General features: G+C 40.8%; 1 protein-coding gene, 1 long non-coding RNA gene and 1 pseudogene across 2 annotated transcripts; 2 read left to right on the top strand and 1 right to left on the bottom strand.

Moving 5' to 3' along the window:
• Positions 1-192: 192 nt before the first annotated feature.
• LOC112259324 (heat shock protein beta-1-like) lies at positions 193-2,355 on the top strand. The gene is made up of 3 exons (XM_024434037.2): positions 193-971; positions 1,133-1,196; positions 1,457-2,355. The coding sequence occupies exons 1-3, from the start codon at positions 569-571 to the stop codon at positions 1,614-1,616; spliced, it is 627 nt and encodes a 208-aa protein (XP_024289805.1). The 5' UTR covers positions 193-568; the 3' UTR covers positions 1,617-2,355.
• A 7,646-nt stretch (positions 2,356-10,001) lies between these two features.
• On the top strand, positions 10,002-11,628 carry LOC112257563. Its single transcript, XR_002954605.2, has 5 exons — positions 10,002-10,141; positions 10,260-10,316; positions 10,800-10,891; positions 11,031-11,117; positions 11,517-11,628. It is a non-coding gene; the product is annotated as an uncharacterized LOC112257563 (long non-coding RNA).
• A 95-nt stretch (positions 11,629-11,723) lies between these two features.
• On the bottom strand, positions 11,724-16,006 carry LOC112257279 (annotated as a pseudogene).
• Between the last annotated feature and the right edge of the window lie 2,999 nt (positions 16,007-19,005).

Below are 19,005 nucleotides of genomic sequence, written 5' to 3'. Positions count from 1 at the left end.
TCCTAGGTTTTGGCCATTCTAGGGAGTTTTTCCTAGCCACCGTGCTTCTACACCTGCATTGCTTGCTGTTTGGGGTTTTAGGCTGGGTTTCTGTACAGCACTTTGAGATATCAGCTGATGTACGAAGGGCTATATAAATAAATTTGATTTGATTTGATTTTTGATTACTTGCCATTTGCGCTATAAATACAATTCGAGTTATCCTCTGCAGGTCCCAGGGCAACAGAGGAGCAGCACCACTGTTCCAACCATGCCTATCAACTCATCCCATGGATAACACTTACTGCTTGATAGGTGCTAGAATGGATCAGCTGGGTATATAAATGTTGTGAGTGATGCTGATATGTACAGGGCAATCCATCCCACTATGAGGCAGCCTTCCTGAACTCTTTGGGGGAAAATATAGCTGCTCTTTTGTATGGCGAGTCTAAGTCATTAAACCAGATAAACCAGTCATTAAGCCATTGTAATTAGATAGAGATTGAATAACATTAGCTAGCCAAGGGGAAACTAAGAGAGGAGACAGGCTCCACCCCCAGTACCACTCTCAGAAGGTGATTCAGAAGTCATGGCTGACCACAACAAGGTATTACCCCGTCCTCTTTTCCGCCAAGATATAAATTGGGATCCTTTCCGTGAGTGGACACAGCCTACCCACATGATCATGGAGAAGGACTCTGGCCTCCCTCCTTTCCTGGATCCAGGCGATGTGAGCTGGATAGATTGGGCTAGGAATACATTGGCATCAACCTCCTGGCCAGGGTACACACACTATCCCCTCTTCAGCCTCAGCACTGTTCTTCCTGCTGCAGTGGCACCCCAGACTTCAGCCAGGCTTCAGAGGCAACTGTCTGGAGGAGTGTCAGAGATCAGAACAGAACAGGGCAGATGGAGGATCACCCTGGATGTTAATCACTTCTCACCAGAGGAGATATCAATCAAAACCAAGGGGGGCTTCCTGGAGATTGCAGGTAGGAACATTATTTCTCTGGTTAAAAAAAGGAAATGGAATATGGTTTTTGGAACATCCATTGTTAAATATCTTTGACAATTTACTGTTGAAATGTTGTTAAGATGTCCACATGCTACATATTCCATCACTTCAATAATTTTTCTCAACTTATATTTGAAGGTCAACATGATGAAAGGGAAGACGAACATGGATCAGTCTCAAGGTGCTTTATAAGGAAAAACAAGTACGTTGTAATGGTTGAATAGGAAACAAGGTCTCTCACAATGTTATGGCAAAGACATCTCCCGGTAATGAAACTAAGAACTGAATAAATAATGTGTGCAATTGAAAGTCTTTGTGTTGATTGTTATAGGAGACGTTAAATCATTTCCCACGGTTTGATTAAATTTGTTAAAACAGATGACATGCAGCCATTTGAACCACAGTAAACACATTGTAGCCTGTCTGTGTTGTAAGCAAATTGTTGTTGTTTGTTTGTTGAAGGCTGCCCCCTGGTGTGGACTTGCAGCACATCAGCTCATCTCTGTCTGGTGAAGGGGTTCTCTTAGTAGAAGCACCTCTACCAGGCTCAGCTACCACCATCCTCCCCAGTGACATGGTCATCCCCATTCAGATCAAGCATGAGCAGGAGGGGAAAGAGTGAATCCAGTTGTCCAGATGTTGAGATCCATCACAATTAGATATAAATCTTGGGGTAAAGCTTAGAAGTGAATGACAGTGTTGACAACTTTTGACAAAAATGTGATTGTGGATTAGGTATTGGTCATTCAAAATGACAAACATAGTGGCTTCTATTGCTGTTGAAACCCTATAACTTAATTTACTCTCATTGTAACCGCAAGGTTGTCAGGTTTTTCTATGCATTTTGGTTAATCATGTCCCATGATTTAACTAGCAAAACCAAGATAAACAGAAATCATCAAGACTGATGAAATGTACTTTCTCATTTGTCAAGTGATAGGTTAATTGGGAGTAAAAATGACCATGCGTAGGGCTAGGCGTCCTGCTAGCGGGACAACTTCCAGTGAAGCTGGAGGGCGCGTAATTCAAATAAATAATCATAAAAATGATGGATATTAAACATTTAGGTACATACAAGTGTCTTATATTGGTTGAAAGCTTGTTAATTTAACTGCACTGTTCGATTTACAGTAGCTATTACAGCAAAAGCATGCCATGTGATTGTTTGAGGACGGTGCCCCAAATCAAAATATTTTTCCACTGGCACAGGTTTCATAAATTCACAAATAGCGATGAAATATTCACTTACTTCTTGAAAATTATCCTCCGATTTGTCATCTAAAGGTTCCCAGCTATAACATGTAGTATCGTTTTGTTAGATAAAATTCTTCTTTATATCCCAAAAAGTCTGTTTACTTTGCACCATCGATTTGAGTAATCCACTCGTTCAATATGCAGAGAAAGAAATCCGAAAATCTACCCCTAAACTTTGTTTCAACAAGTCAAAATACGTTTCTATTTACTCCTCGGATACCCTTAAATGTTATCAAGCTCTAATATTTCTTATGGAAAGAAGTATGTTCAATAGGAAACCGATTTTAGCAGGTGCGTCTTCTCTTCATGGCGCGCCCAAACATGAATTTCCAAGACTGTGTCCCTTTACTAAAACTGATATTTCTTATTCGTTTTGGAAGTTACAAGCCTGAAACCTTGAACATAGACTGCTGACACCCTATGGGAGCTAGAATTCAGTATGCCCCTATACTTTCCATTGTAAGAGCATGATCTCGCTCAAAAAAAAAATTCTGGTTGGTTTTTCTTTGGATTTTCTCCTACCATATCTATTGTGTTATATTCTCCTACATTATTTAAACATTTCTACAAACGTCCATGTGTTTTCTTTCCAATGGTACCAATTATATGCATATTCTGGCTTCAGGACCTGAGCAACATACAGTTTACCTTGGGCATGTCATTCAGGCGGAAATTGAGAAAAAAGGGGCCTAGCCCTAAGAAGTTCTAAGAATGCTGAAACAGTTCTACAAATCATACATTTCAATATTGCTATTTCTATGAATGTAATATTTTTTAAATAAAAGCAATTAACAATCCATGGCAAAACTACCCATATTGAGGAGGGTTGGGGGCTCTTATGTAAGCTGTTAAACTCTTTGTATACAAACTACTGATGGTCATACCAATGATCATAAAGCCAATTGATTTGAAATGTTATTTAAATTTGAGGTCCTCTGTAAGTATAAATATATATATATTATATATAATATATATAATAATATATAATAATATATATTATTATTAAATCACTACAGTATACCATAGAAACACATTGAATAACACATTCATGAATGGCAAAAAATAAATCATAAGAATTAAGGTTTGAAGTGCCTGTCCTATATCTAGGAGATATAAGAAAGCTCGGGAAATATATTTTTGGACACATATTTAACCCCTTTTTTTGTTGCCACAAAACCACCTCCATACTTCCATTTATTTGTATGGGTAACCTTCAGATGAGTCTAGTGACACTTTAAAATATATACAGTGGCAAGAAAAAGTATATGAACCCTTTGGAAATACCTGGATTTCTGCATAAATGTGTCATAAAATCTGATCTGATCTTCATCTATGGCCACAACAATAGACAAACACAGTCTGCTTAATCTAATAAAGGGTCGATTTAGCAAGCTAGCTACTGCAGCACATCAATACAAGCAGACGAGAAACAGACATGTTCTCTGACAATGATGACGTTTTTCTTACGATGTGATTTGAATGGTGTGCAGCCAAATCTAAACTGGCCTCTCTTGGGGGGCGTTTTGCTACACCAGGACAACCCACAGTTTGGCTAATTATATATATTTTTTAAATATCAAGGGAGGCCAAATGCTTGCTGGCATCAATCAGTCAAATGCTACGGTGACAACATGTCATACTACAGTATTTTGTTCCAGACAGCATCAGATACATGAGCTACACATACAGAGACAAGGGGGCACTGTTTCCCTTGCTTGGATGACTTCTCCAGTGAGATTCAGCCTCTTGCGTATTGTCTGAAAATTGTCGAAAAATGGTATCGTCCTGGCCCTATTGTATATACATTTGGCTTACTATAAATTTGATGATTTACCTCAGGTGAGAGTTGTGTCCAGAAGCGGAGTCGAGCTTGAACGAGACAATCCTATGTTTGGGGCATCACAGGAAACTAGTCCTAGTGCCTTCAGCCCCATAAACCCCTGGAAGCCCCAGTCAGTGTCAGCTGAATATCATGTCTGCATTTGTTATCCTATTTCTGGCAGTGTAAGAATCCATAACAACATGCTCTAGGCATAAATTATGAATAAAAACAAATATGTACATTCTGTCTGTAAGACAAGACTAGACTTACTAGATTTCTTGTAAAACAGTACTCAGACCCCTTGACTTTTTCCACATTTTGTTAAGTTACAGCCCTATTCTAAAATGTATTAAAATAAAAAAATCCTCAGCAATCTACACACAATGTCCCATAATGACAAAGCGAAAACAGGTTTTTAGAAATGTTTCCATTGATCATGCTTGAGATGTTTCTACAACTTGATTGGAGTCCCTCTGTGTTAAATCAAATGTATTGGACATGATTTGGAAAGGCACACACCTGTCTATACAAGGTCCCACAGTTGACAGTGCATGTCAGAGCAAAAACCAGGCCATGAGGTCGAAGGAATTGTCCCTAGAGCTCCGAGACAGGATTGTGTCGAGGCACAGATCTGGGGAAGGGTGACAACAACATTTTTACAGCATTAAAGGTTGCCAAGAATGCAGTGGCTTCCATCATTCTGAAATGGAAGAAGTTTGGAGTCACCAAGATTCTTCCTAGAGCTGGCCGCCCGGCCAAACTGAACAATCGGGGGAGAAGGGATTGGTTAGGGAGATGACCAAGAACCTGATGGTCACTCCGACAGAGATCTAGAGTTCCTCTGTGGAGATAGGATAATCTACCAGAAGGACAACCATCTCTGCAGCACTCCACCAATCAGGCCTTTATGGTAGAGGGGCCAGACGGGAGCCACTCCTCAGTAAAAGGCACATGACAGCTCGCTTGGAGTAAAAGTGGGCAAAAGTCACCTAAAGAATCTCAGACCATGAAAAACAAGATTCTCTGGTCTGATGAAACCAAGATTGAACTCTTTGGCCTGAATGCCAAGTGTCACGTCTCGAGGAAATCCTGCACCATCCCTACGGTGAAGCATGGTGGTGGCAGCATCATGCTGTTGGGATGTTTTTTAGTAGCAGGGACTGGACTTTAACCAGATCAAAAATCTCTGGAAAGATGTGAAAATAGCTGTGTCGCAACACTCCCCATCCAACCTGACAGAAATTGAGAGGATCTGCACAGAAGAATAGGAGAAAGTCCCCAAAAACAGGTGTGCCAAGCTTGTAGCGTTATACCCAAGAATGGAGGCTGTAATCGCTGCCAAAATTTTCTTCAACAAAGTACTGATTAAAGGGTCTGAATACTTATGTAAACATCATATTTCAGTGTTTAATGTTTTAAAATTAGCAAAGATTTCTAAAAACATGTTTTTGCTTTGTCATTATGGAGTATTGTGTGAAGATTGATGAGGGAAAAAACGATTTAATACATTTTAGAATAAGGCTGTAACCTAACAAAACGTGGAAAAAGTCAAATGAGCCTGAATACTTTCTGAAGGCACTGTATGTATGTAAGAACATATTTTATTAACCAAAAGAAGGTATCATTTAAGAAAACATATTCTGCTTGGTGTTTTTCCCAGTGTCAAGTTACTTTAAGTAGAAAACATCAAGGTCTCCTTTGATGGAATACAGCCAGAGTAACACAACTTTCAATTACTTTCCTTACTGTGTTCCCAGCCAATAAAATGAATATCAAATGCTTTAAATGGCCATGCAACCTTTCGAGTGGTGGTGTGAGAGGGATGTTTAAATGGGGCTGAGGGTGTTGGCATTTGGTGCAGCACTACTGGCAAAGCAGTAGAACATGAGAGGCATGGGAGCCTTGTTACCCAGTCTAAATTCTCCTCCTCATGTATCACAGGCTATTAAAAACAGCTCCAATAACTGATCCCATGTGGTAGAGATTTCAAGATCTTCCCAGTTACAGAACTAAATGAGTTAGTCATTAACACCACCCATCCTACTTTCCTATCCATGGTACTTGACAAAATGTGTTGACATGATATGAAAATGGAAACAGGACAAATATGATTGATGGTGAGACATGGTTTCCTTAAATTAATTAATAATTAATTAATTAACAATCTGTAACATTTTCAGTCACCCCTTGATTTGTGAATATGACTTATTTACAGTAACGCCACATGGTATCCACTGGGCTTGATATATCACGTGTGCATAAGTGATTTTAATTCCATAGGCATTGACCTCCTTCCCTGGTCTGGGAGTAATTAGTTGTGCTTAGCATGGGATTTGAAATAAGAGACACTCATAGGCCTCCCGAGTGGTGCAGTGGTCTAAGGCACTGCATCGCAGTGCTAGCTGTGCCACCAGAGATTCTGGGTTGGAGTCCAGGCTCTGTCACAGCCGGCCGTGACGGGGAGACCCATGGTGCAGCGCACACTTGGCCCAGTGTCGTCTGGGTTGGGGGAGGGATTGGCCGGCAGAAATGTCCTTGTCCCATTGCGCACCTGCGACTCCTGTGGTGGGCCGGGCGCAGTGCACGCTGACACGGTCACCAGATGTACGGTGTTTCCTTCGACACATTGGTGCGGCTGGCTTCCGGGTTAAGTGGGCATTGCGTAATGAAGCAGTGCGGCTTGGTTGGGTTATGTTTCGGAGGACGCATGGCTCTCGATCTTCGCCTCTCCCGAGTCTGTACGGGAGTTGCAGCGATGAGACAAGACTGTAACTACCAATTGGATTACCACAAAATTGGGGAGAAAAAGGGGTAAAAAATAAATAAATAATAAAAACAGACGCTCACTGATTATGGTTTAATGAGAAGTTCTACTATTTAAATAACTATTCCAGTGGCTATGACAGGGGTTTTCATCATGGACAATGAGGACTACCAAAAACAAAGGACTAATGTGGGAGATGAGTGATGTGTACTGTAAGGATAAAGCTCAGCAACTCAGAAAGACCACAGGGAGAGGTGACAACTAAATTAGCAGCAGACTTTGAACAGGCAGAATAAACTATTGTTTTTCTTAGGATATGAGTTCCAGTTAAATGTACATTATTATAGGTTACAATATTTTTCATACTTTATGTTGGCCTAAGAAGCCCTACGAACATGAATCAAATCAAAATGTATTGGTCGCGTACACAGATTTGCAGGTGTTATAGGAGGTGCAGTGAAATGCGTATGTTACTATCAGTGCAGTAGAATGTTTCGTAAATACACCAAAGTAATAAAGTAAAGTGATATTTTAAATAAATCGTATTATATGACTTTTCAACACTGCCACCTGCAAGGATGTTCTGTTGCATTATCCAAATACGGTTTTCCACTTGTGTCACAGGAATAGTTTGGTGTGTGATGATATGGAACACTTGTCTTAGGCTATAATTTTATGTTGACAGCTATACGATACTGTAGACTGAAGTATGCACTGTGATAGCCCACTCCAACTCCCACTTGAATTTTGTCAAATGTCCAGATGTCCAAATCCCAGATAATCTGCTCTATATTTCAAGTGTCTCAGGCCTAATCTGTTTCCAAATGAAATACGAAATAGTAAACATGTCCAGGCTAGAGCTCAATTAAGCAAAAGGTGAAGTCAATAGGAAGCTTGCTGAGAAGGATGAGATGTAGCAGATCAAGAGGGTGACTGACTCCCTGCAGAGCACATTTATTAACTATTTTGTCCCCCTAAATTAAATGAAAATGAGAGTATACCCACTTCTGCGGGGCTGTAGTGCAGTGGGTCGAGAGTTTCAAGTTCCTTGGTTTCCATATCACCAACGAACAATCATGGTTGAAACACACCCAGACAGTCATGAAGAGAGCCCGACAACACCTTTTCCCCCTCAGGAGACTGAAAAGATTTAGCATGGCTCCCCAGATCCTCAAAAAGTTCTACAGCTGCACCATCGAGAGCATCCTGACCTTTTGCTTCACCGCCTGGTATGGCAACTGCTCGGGATCTGACCGCAAGGCGCTACAGAGGGTAGTGCGTACGGCCCAGTACATCACTGGGGCCAAGCTTCTTGCCATCCAGGACCTATATAATAGTTGGTGTCAGAGGAAAGCCCCCAAAAATTTCAGAGACTCCAGTCACCCAAGTCATAGACTGTTTTCTCTGCTACTGCACGGCAAGTGGTACCGGAGCGCCAAGTCTAGGACCAAAAGGCTCCTTAACAGCTTCTACCCTCAAGCTATAAGACTGATGAACAATTAATCAAATGACCACTGGACTATTTACATTGACCCCCCATCCATTTGTTTTTACAATGCAGCTACTCGCTGTTTATTATCTGTGCATAGTCACTTCACCCCTACCTACATGCACAAATTACCTCGACTAACCTGTACCCTTGCACATTGACTCGGGTACCGGTACTCCCTGTATATAGAATCGTTATTGTTATTTTATTATGTTACTTTTATTATTTTTTACTTTAGTTTATTTGGTAAATATTTTCTTAACTCTTCTTGAACTGCACTGTTGTTTAAGGTCTTGTAAATAAGCATTTCACGGTAAGGTCTACACTTGTTGTATTCGGCGCATGTGACAAATAAAGTTTGATTTGATTTGATTCTCCAGGCACCACGACACTACTGCTCACAGGCCTACTGCACTGCAACAAAGATTATGGATATACTGACAAGATACATGTCTCTCTGCCCTAACAATGGGAGTCGTTGTCCACAAAGTGGCACAGCAGGCTGTCTAGCTCCCGCCTATCCTTTCTTTGGATTGGTGGATACATCTCATTATTGTAAAATATGCATAGCCATCACAAGACAACGTTGCCGGGATGTCACGTGTCCTACTTATATCAGTACACTCGAAACAACTTAATAAGCATTACAAAACATCTATTCGATCAAATAAACTGCACCTAGCAAATAAGCCATACATTTTTGGGGGACCAAATTCGACACTCTCTCATTGACTTCCATACAAAAACTCCTTGCTTGGTGGGTAAAATAACGAAAAAACACCTCCTGCTGAAAGGAAACAGATTTCCACCGAGTTGGGCCTCTCTCTTCTTCTTCCTCTCTGACCACGATAGGCAGATTACTCTATCCAATACAGCCATAAATAATTACATTGTTATGCATAATGCACTTGTATGGACTGCAAGCGTTTACCAATTTGTCAGAATCCATGACACACACTGAGCCCCCATGTAAATTGGGTTAGGTAGCACATTTCAGTCTAGTCCAGTACAGCAAGCTTGCAACTCACAATAAGTTTTTTTTTACATTGTCACTAGGCCAGATAATATTTTAGGTATGGTGAATAGTTTTGTTGCTGACAGACATAGTACAGTGCATTCAGAAAGCATTAAGAAACTTCGAAATTTTCACATTTTGTTACGTCACAGCCTTATTCTAAAATTCATTCAATTAAACATTTTCCTCATAAATCTACACACAATACCCATAATGACAACTCAAGGTTTTTATAAATGTTTGCACATTTTTTTTATTTAAAGAAACAGAAATTCATTATTTACATAAGTATTCAAATCCTTTGCTATGAGACTCGAAATTGAGCTCAGGTGCATCCTGTTTCCATTGATCATCTTTGAGATGTTTCTACACCTTGATTGGAGTCCACCTGTGGTAAATTCAGTTGATTGGACATGATTTGGAAAGGCACACACCTGTTTATATAAGGTGTCACAGTTGACCGTACATGTCAGAGCAAAAGCCATGAAGTCGAAGGAATTGTCTGTAGAGCTCTGAGACAGGATTGTGTCGAGGTACAGACCTGGGGAAGGTTAACAAAATATTTTTTGAAGGTCCCCAAGAAAACCGTGGCCTCCATCATTCTTAAATGGAAGACATTTGGAACCACCAAGACTCTTCCTAGAGCTGGCCTCCCGGGCCAAACTGAATAATTGGGGGAGAAGGGCCTTGGTCAGGGAAGTGACTAGCAAAAGACAATTTTTTTTTTGAATGGCTTGAGTATCTGCATGAGTGCCTGGACATCACATGAGTTGAGATGATTTTGCCCAGTGTCCACCGACCCTGTACGTCGGCCACATCAGAATAGTCATTTTATGTATGTCATTATTGCCTGTTGTCAAATTGATATGATATTGCATGAATTGATATGTTATATTGTGATTCTTATGTTATCACATTTAGGATTCCCATTGTTTTTGGGTGCTTCAGTCGAGTGATGAATCAATTCCTGATGGCAAGGTAGGTCAAATGCATGTATAACCTATTTTTGGTTGAAAATATATTTTGAAATACATTCATTTCAGTTAAAGAATTAATAAAACTGCAGAGATATTGTTTAATTATTTTAATCAATGCACATAAAGACTTTCCCAATGACAATCATTGTATGAGCAGTTTTGAGAAGACTTCAGTAGCATTGTTGATGAACACTTTATTAAGCTTCTGTTTCCTGGAAATACACAAATTAATCATACAAACAACCAGATTTATTTCCACAAACGGAAATCAACCCCTTGGGATGTTAAGAGGGAGTTTCATGCAAAACTAATAATACTGGTGCGATTAACGGTTTAATACACTTTCACATTGACTTTCATATTATATGAAACACAAAGGCATCAGTAACTTGTTCCTTGCTCACTCGTCTTTGGATAATGGAATAAAATGTAAAATAGGATCCTTTCCATTAAACAGAATGTAATGTCAAAATTACCTTTCCAGAGTCACAACTTTTGGCTCTCAGCTGGGACTCTAATGTCAGCACGCTCCTTAGCTTCCTCCAGCCCATGCTGCACCTTCCTGAACTTGGCCAGGTGAGTGTTGGCTTGTTTTTCCTGAAAGAACAAGAAATAGTTGTAATTAGAAGGCTAAGGGTGGTACAGTTCAGGTTTACCATGTTTTGTAGAATAATTGGAGATCAATTTGCTTTTAAGTGACTTACCGCTTCCTCAGCCTGCCTCTTGTAGGTCTTAACCTTCAACTGCAGCTTGTCCACCAAATCCTACAGCCTGGAAACATTCTTCTTGTCCTCAGTTTGAGGTAGGTGTGACATTGGTTTTATTTTAGATGCTGAGAGAGTCAAATCATTTTCTAGCCATTTGTTCAACACAGACAAGTAATTTACCTGGTAGGTGAGCTCCTTCACTCTCCTCTCTCATTTGCAGACACCTTTACACCTTTAATAGTATCTGCTCCACCTTCCAGGCAAGACTCCAGTTCACGCACTTTGATTTAGGAATTGATATTTTGATTTGAATTCTGCTCATTATGTACATATACTGTATAGCTATCCCCTTCCAAATGTTGGCGCCTGTTATCAATAATTAATCAATCATTAATTAATTAATTAATCAATCATTAATTAATTAATCAATCATTAATTAATTAATCAATCATTAGCTAATTAATCAATCATTAACTAACTTCCCACCCGGACAGACCTGCAGGTCCTTGACTGTTACCTTCAGGTTATTCTTCATCCTCTCTAGGTGAGTGCTGGTGTCCTGCTTCAGCTCATCAATGCAGCATGGTTTGACATATTTGTTCATAGAAAAGTTTTAATTAACTAATACATATTTTATTTGACTCCCATCAGTGATGGCCTTCTCCTCTGCATTTCTGACTTCGTGAACAGTGTCTTCCACCTCACCTTGGACCTGAAACCAAGTAACCGCAAGCTTTTTCTTGGTGCTCAGAATTGTCTTAAGACAAATGATGTAAAGAACAAGTTCATCAAAATGAGGATGAAACGTCAACAAAAGGTATAAATTAAATCACTACCTGAGAGCAGCAGTCCAACCTGTTCACTGGCATCCACCAGCTCTTGCTTTGCCACTTGGTGGCCTCTCTGTCTGCTCCAGAGCAGCCCTCAGCTCCTCAATCTCAGCCAACATCAGGGCGTTCCTGCGTTCCACCATGGCTGCCTGCTCCTTCATGTCATCCTGTTCTCTGATTGCATCAAGGTTCAGTTTGGCATCCTAATAATAAAGATGTTATGGAACAAACATAGAGGCTGCTGTCTATAAGCATAGACTACAAATCACTGGCCATTTTAAGGAATGGAACACTGGTCACTTTAATAATGTTTACATATCTTTCATTACTCATCTCATATGTATATACTGTATTCTACAGTATCTTAGTCCGTTCCGCTCTGACATCGCTCGTCCATATATGTATATAGTCTTAATTCCTACTTAGATTTGTGTGTATTGGGTATATGTTGTGTAGATATTACTGCGCTAGAAGCACAAGCATTTTGCAACACCCGCAATAACATCTGTTAATCACGTATTTGACCGATTTGAAACGTGGGGAAGTCCAAGTGATTGACTTTGTAAACAAATGTTGATCAAAAAGCATACCTTGTCTTTGAGTTGTCCCTGGAAGTACCTTTGCTGTTTCTGGGCCTCAGCAGCTTGGTGGTTGGCATGACTCATCTGAATCTCATTGAGGTCTCCCATCTTCTTGCCTCTCAGGGTCCAGATTGCTCTGCATGGGTTAATCACCATCTGGCTGTTCCTCTTGATCTGTTCCATCTCCTCATCCTCCTTTGCAAGCTTTCTGTCGACTTCACCCTTGTCCTGGTTGAGCTCCAGCTGGAAACGAGGAATCTTGGATTTATCATGTTCCAGAGGTTCCTATGTATTACACAAACAAATTATATACATTTTTCAACTAAGCTTACTGGGCCTATTCATGCATATAACTCCTAACCTTCCTCCAGAGTAGTCTGGATCTCTGCCTTAGACTCCGCACTCTTTGTCTGGTCCAGTCAATGTGCCCCCTCCACAAAATACAGCTGACAGATCTTATTATAAATAATTATGATAAGTGGGATTAAAAATCCAGTTAATTAAACATTTAAATTAATTTAACGTCTGAAAAAACAGACTAATCTGAGGGGACACGCGCACTGGTGCCCTTTACTGGCATGAAGCCTCTGATCTTTACATAATTGAAATCACACGGATTCAAGATAACATAAAACATACCTGTTATCATTTACACATGCCTTCTTGAATATCAATGTTTAGCTAGCTAGCTACTAAAAAGGAAGCAGGCCAACAACACCCAGAATTGCGACATGCACACATACATTTCTGTCAAATCGGAGCTATTCACCCAATCATGAACCTTTTGGTGTTGCTATGTTTGACACTGATCTATTGGGAAAAGAGAATATCTAAATAAAAAATATATTTGGATGTCTACGGAGGAAACATTTATTTTGGATTACATTTTTTAAAGTATAACTTGTACATTATTGTGTGTAGGATGGACCTAGGAACGTTTTAAAGGCTAATATTTAATCTTACATTTATGCTTTTTCAAATTATATGTGGCTCCATACATTTCTGGATTTATTAGCAGTTTAAAAAGGGTGAATACTACACTAAGTGGAATTGTCCAGAATGGTCCAAAAGGCTGGGGTTATAACAGCATTAATGTCATTCAACTTCTGCTTTTAAAACTTCTTCTAAATATGTGATATGTGAACTGTTTTACAGATTTCTTTGGCTAATTGCTCTCTTGATTGAACATTAATTGAACCACTATACTGCAAGTTCTTGTTCTCACATTTCAGGGTCTCCAGCTGATCCAGAGCCTGCTCATAGAGAGAATATCTTCCTGAAATCACTCCAGCTCTGTCTGTACTTCCTTATACTTCTGTTTCCACTCTGCCAGAACCTGCAAAAATGTACAATGTGACTAACTTACACTATTATGATCAAGAAATATAATAATCTGTCATTGTATCTCATTACACTCATCTCTTTTTATTGATATGCTTTCTCCCTTTCTAGCTTGTCAAAGTTCCTCTGCTTCTTATCAAGGTTGGCAGCCATGGCATTAGCACTCTCCACATCAACCATGAGGTCCTCTACCTCTCACCGGAGTCTCTGTTTGGTCTTCTCCAGAGAAGCACACTTGGGAGTACAGAGCTTCAATTTGTTCCTCAGCCTCCTGCAGATGGGTGGCAAGTTTTTTTCCTTTTTAACATGACATTTATGCAATGAAACTATGAGAACAAATATCAGAAAGAGGTACATACTGTATTAGTTGTTACTTTTGAACACACTTTGCCGCCTCAAGCTCTTCAGTACGCTGGATTGCATCAGTTTCATACTAGGTTCTCCACTAAGCTACCTCACTGTTGGCCTTGGACATTACACACTGCAGCACAGCCTTGGCCTCCTGTTCATCCTCAAACTGCTCCCTCAGCATATCACAGTCATGGCTGGCTGATTACAAACAATGGGCTAGGGTTTAGCCTTTAAGAAGGAAAAACAAGTAATTGGTTATAATAAAGTTACAAATGAAAATGTATGAATTGATTGTTTGTAATAACAGGTCCTTTTACCTTGACCTCCTCAAGGTGTCTCTTCACCTCCTCAATCTGCTGAGTGTGTCTGCTTCCCTCTGGTCAGCTTCTTTCTATTCAAGCTGCTGGCTATATTCACCTGGTGTAAATGCACATCGCTCTTGATTGCAATTACATTCATATTAATTGGTGGCCTCTATGACACTAACATGCGAGATCATCAATCTCCATTTTGTATTCATTCTTCTCCTTCTCAAGCTTCTGCTTGATGCCCTGAAGGTTGTACATCTGCTCTGCTACGCTGTCAGCCTGCTTCTTGTGGAGAGCAGCAGCGGTATCTTCATGCTTCAGGGTGGATTCCTCAAAGTCCCAGCGCAGCATCTGGAACTCATCCTCACGCTTCTTGTTCATCTCAATTTGAGCAGCAGTTGCACCACCAGCCTCTTCAAACCTCTCACCGATCTTTTCAGGTCCCTGGAAAGATCCGCTCTCTGCTTTTCAACCTTAGCGTGGGCAGCACATCCTCAATCTCTTCTTCCAGTTCCTCAATACAGGCCTAAGATGAAAAGGTTAATGCAATTGAGTCCACCTTTCACACATATATAAATTATGAATGACAATAAATACATTATAAACTGCATACTTCACACCTAGAACGCCTTGATTTTCTTCTGTAGCTGAGACCCCAAAGATTGCTCATCTTCAATCTTGCTTAGAAGCTGTCTGGTTTCAAAGTCCTTCCTGATATAGACATAGGCAATGTTGACAGTTAAGTCTGAATCATAATAAAAAGTATATGTTGATACAATAGATTATTTATTAAATTGCAGTCCATGCCATTTTTTGATCTTCTCTTCTGACTGCTGCTTGTCATTCTCTAGATCCATTATGGATTCCTGGGCCAGTTTTAGGTCACCCTCAAGCTTCCTCTAGGCTCTCTCAATTTCCATGTGGAGCTTCTTCTCTTGCTCCAGAAAACCCTCAAGCTATACAATTAGAGAACATATTTGTTAAATGCAATTCTGAGATGGTTTTATTACAGTTATTTGATCAAAATCTAAACTCACATCATCCACTTGATGCTCAAGCTTGGTCTTGGATTTAGTCAGTGTTAACTTTGTCGTCCTCTGCCTGGAGATCCACCAGGGTCTGCGGATGTGCCTCTTGGAGGGCTTTTTCTCCTTGGTTAGCTTGCCAATGCTCTCATCTTGAGAGGCCATCTCCTCTGTCAGATTTTTTACCTGGTTCAAGTGAATGAGAGTCGAACTGTGTTGATACCAAATCAAAATGTAATTTTCATCATTCCATTCACATAAGCAGGTTAAATTTACAATGAAACAATATAATCTATTATGTCACCTTGTTTTCTGTTCCATGTTTCTTCTCCACTTTAGCCAGAGTGAGCACTAAGTCATCATTGTCTTTCTTGAGCTCGGAGCACTCATCCTCCAGCTTCTTCTTCTTGGTAGTCAGCTCAACATTAATTTCCTCCATCTTCCAGTCTCTCCGTTGTCTCTTTGAGTTTGGCCTCAAGCTGGATCATACTCTTGAATAGACCCTCACATCTCTCCTCAGCATCTGTGAGATTCTCAGATTCCTGCTGTCATAACAAGAGTACATGTACAGTTTATTTAATGACACAATATCAATTAATTGATGCAACTGTATCTTTAAAACATTTTGAAATGTTCCTTAGCTAATGATTGTGTTCTATGAGAAAGGCTCACTCAAAGATGCTACTTGGAGTTGCAAGTAATTTTTCTCTTGCAGAAGAGACCCTCTTTTCCTCAATCACCTTCTTCCTCGCCTCAGCCTTGGCAAAATTCGCTTTGCATTTTGCAAAGTCTTATTTCATGTTAGCCAGTTCTTTCACCGTTTTAACACTATCCAGAAAATGCTTGATCTTGTAGTACACCTTCATCCATGGTCAGTGATAGGTTCTAAGTTTTTGGTACAATGATCCTCTGACGAATCAGCTGTAAATTCCGGTGTTCCTCAAGGTTCCATTTTAGGACCACTATTGTTTTCACTATATAGTTGACCTTTTGGGGATGTCATTTGAAAACATAATGTTAACTTTCACTGCTATGCGGATGACACACAGCTGTACATTTCAATGAAACATGGTGAGGCCCCAAAATTGCCCTCACTAGAAGCCTGTGTTTCAGACATAAGGAAGTGGATGGCTGCAAACTTTCTACTTTAAACTCGGACAAAACAGAGATGCTTGTTCTAGGTCCCAAGAATCAAAGAGATCTTCTGTTGAATCTGACAATCTTGATGGTTGTACAGTCGTCTCTAATAAAACTGTAAAGGACCTTGGCGTTACTCTGGACCCTGATCTCTCTTTTGACAAACATATCAAGACTGTTTCAAGGACAGCTTTTTTCCATCTGCGTAACATTGCAAAAATCAGAATCTTTCTGTCCAAAAATGATGCAGAAAAATTAATCCATGCTTTTGTTACTTCTAGGTTAGACTACTGCAATGCTCTACTTTCCGGCTACCCGGATAAAGCACTAAATAAACTTCAGTTGGTGCTAAATACGGCTGCTAGAATCCTGACTAGAACCACATTTTTTAAAATCATATTACTCCAGTGCTAGCCTCCCTACACTGGATTCCTGTCAAGGCAAGGGCTGATTTCAAGGTTTTACTGCTAACCTACAAAGCATTACATGGGCTTGCTCCTACCTATCTTTCAGATTTGGTCCTGCCGTACATACCTACACGTACGCTACGGTCACAAGATGCAGGCCTCCTAATTGTCCCTAGAATTTCTAAACAAACAGCTGGAGGCAGGGCTTTCTCCTATAGAGCTCCATTTTTATGGAATGGTCTGCCTACCCATGTGAGAGACGCAGACTCGGTCTCAAACTTTAAGTCTTTACTGAAGACTCATCTCTTCAGTGGGTCATATGATTGAGTGTAGTCTGGCCCAGGAGTGTGAAGGTGAACGGAAAGGCTCTGGAGCAACGAACCGCCCTTGCTGTCTCTGCCTGGCCAGTTCCCCTCTCTCCACTGGGATTCTCTGCCTCTAACCCTATTACAGGGGCTGAGTCACTGGCTTACTAGTGCTCTTTCATGCCGTCCCTAGGAGGAGTGCGTCACTTGAGTGGGTTGAGTCACTGACGTGATCTTCCTGACTGGGTTTGCGCCCCCCCTTGGGTTGTGCCGTGGCGGAGATCTTCGTGGGCTATACTCGGCCTTGTCTCAGGATGGTAAGTTGGTGGTTGAAGATATCCCACTAGTGGTGTGGGGCTGTGCTTGGCAAAGTGGGTGGGGTTATATCCTTCCTGTTTGGCCCTGTCCGGGGGTATCAGCTGATGGGGCCACAGTGTCTCCTGACCCCTCCTGTCTCAGCCTCCAGTATTTATGCTGCAGTAGTTTATGGGTTCGGGGGCTAGGGTCAGTTTGTTATATCTGGAGTACTTCTCCTGTCTTATCTGGTGTCCTGTGTGAATTTAAGTATGTTCTCTCTTTCTCTCTCTCTCGGAGGACCTGATCCCCTAGGACCATGCCTCAGGACTACCTGGCATGATGACTCCTTGCTGTCCCCAGTCCACCTGGCCATGCTGCTGCTCCAGTTTCAATTGTTCTGCTTGCGGCTATGGAACCCTGACCTGTTCACCGGACGTGCTACCTGTCCCAGACCTGCTGTTTTCAACTCTCTAGAGATAGCAGGAGTGGTAGAGATACTCGTAATGATCGGCTATGAAAAGCCAACTGACATTTACTCCTGAGGTGCTGACTTGCTGCACCCTTGACAACTACTGTGATTATTATTATTTGACCATGCTGGTCATTTATGAACATTTGAACAGCTTGGCCACGTTCTGTTATAATCTCCACCCGGCACAGCCAGAAGAGGACTGGCCACCCCTCATAGTCTGGTTCCTCTATAGGTTTCTTCCTAGGTTTTTGACCTTCTAGGGAGTTTTTCCTAGCCACCATGCTTCTACACCTGCATTGCTTGCTGTTTGGGGTTTTAGGCTGGGTTTATGTACAGCACTTTGAGATATCAAAGTAGCCTAGTGGCAGGGTAGCCTAGTGGTTAGAGCGTTGGCCTAGTACCTGGAAGGTTGCAAGTTCATAACCCCCGAGCTGACAAGTTACAAATCTGTTGTTCTGCCCCTGAACAGACAGTTAACCCATTGTTCCTAGGCCGTCATTGAAAATAAGAATTTGTTCTTAACTGACTTGCCTAGTTAAATAAAGGTTAAAAAAATCAACTGATGTAAGAAGGGCTATATGAATACATTTTATTTGAGCCATAAGAACTCCATTTAAATCTCATGCTAGATTTATGCAACCACACTGGGTCATACAGCTGCAGTGGCGATTTTAGCATGTAAATCTTGGCGGGGCATGCCAGCAAAGCCACTACACAACACTAAACAATACATTAATTGGACTATAACGATGACAAACGGTGTGCACAAACTGTTAGGGCCTACATAATGCTGTCCCAACAGCAATCCCAACACCTTATCACTGCTACACATGGCTATCAGAGGAGCCTGATCTGGCAGCGAAACAGTTAATTCAGCCTCATTTACTGCCTTTAAAAAAACATAGCTGATATGGCTAACTTACGTTAAA

Source organism: Oncorhynchus tshawytscha, linkage group LG09 (genome assembly GCF_018296145.1).
Source record: "Oncorhynchus tshawytscha isolate Ot180627B linkage group LG09, Otsh_v2.0, whole genome shotgun sequence".
NCBI classification, from domain to species: Eukaryota; Metazoa; Chordata; class Actinopteri; order Salmoniformes; family Salmonidae; genus Oncorhynchus; species Oncorhynchus tshawytscha.
The sequence above is the reverse complement of the archived record's forward strand: the minus strand, read 5'-3'. Positions and strand labels throughout refer to the sequence as shown.

Excerpts from the sequence above, each read along its gene's own strand:
- LOC112259324 (XM_024434037.2), top strand. The coding sequence starts at position 569 with ATGGCTGACCACAACAAGGTATTACCCCGTCCTCTTTTCCGCCAAGAT. Across the intron at positions 972-1,132 it reads GGGCTTCCTGGAGATTGCAG|GTCAACATGATGAAAGGGAA; the intron begins GTAGGAACATTA and ends TTATATTTGAAG. Across the intron at positions 1,197-1,456 it reads TGCTTTATAAGGAAAAACAA|GCTGCCCCCTGGTGTGGACT; the intron begins GTACGTTGTAAT and ends TGTTTGTTGAAG.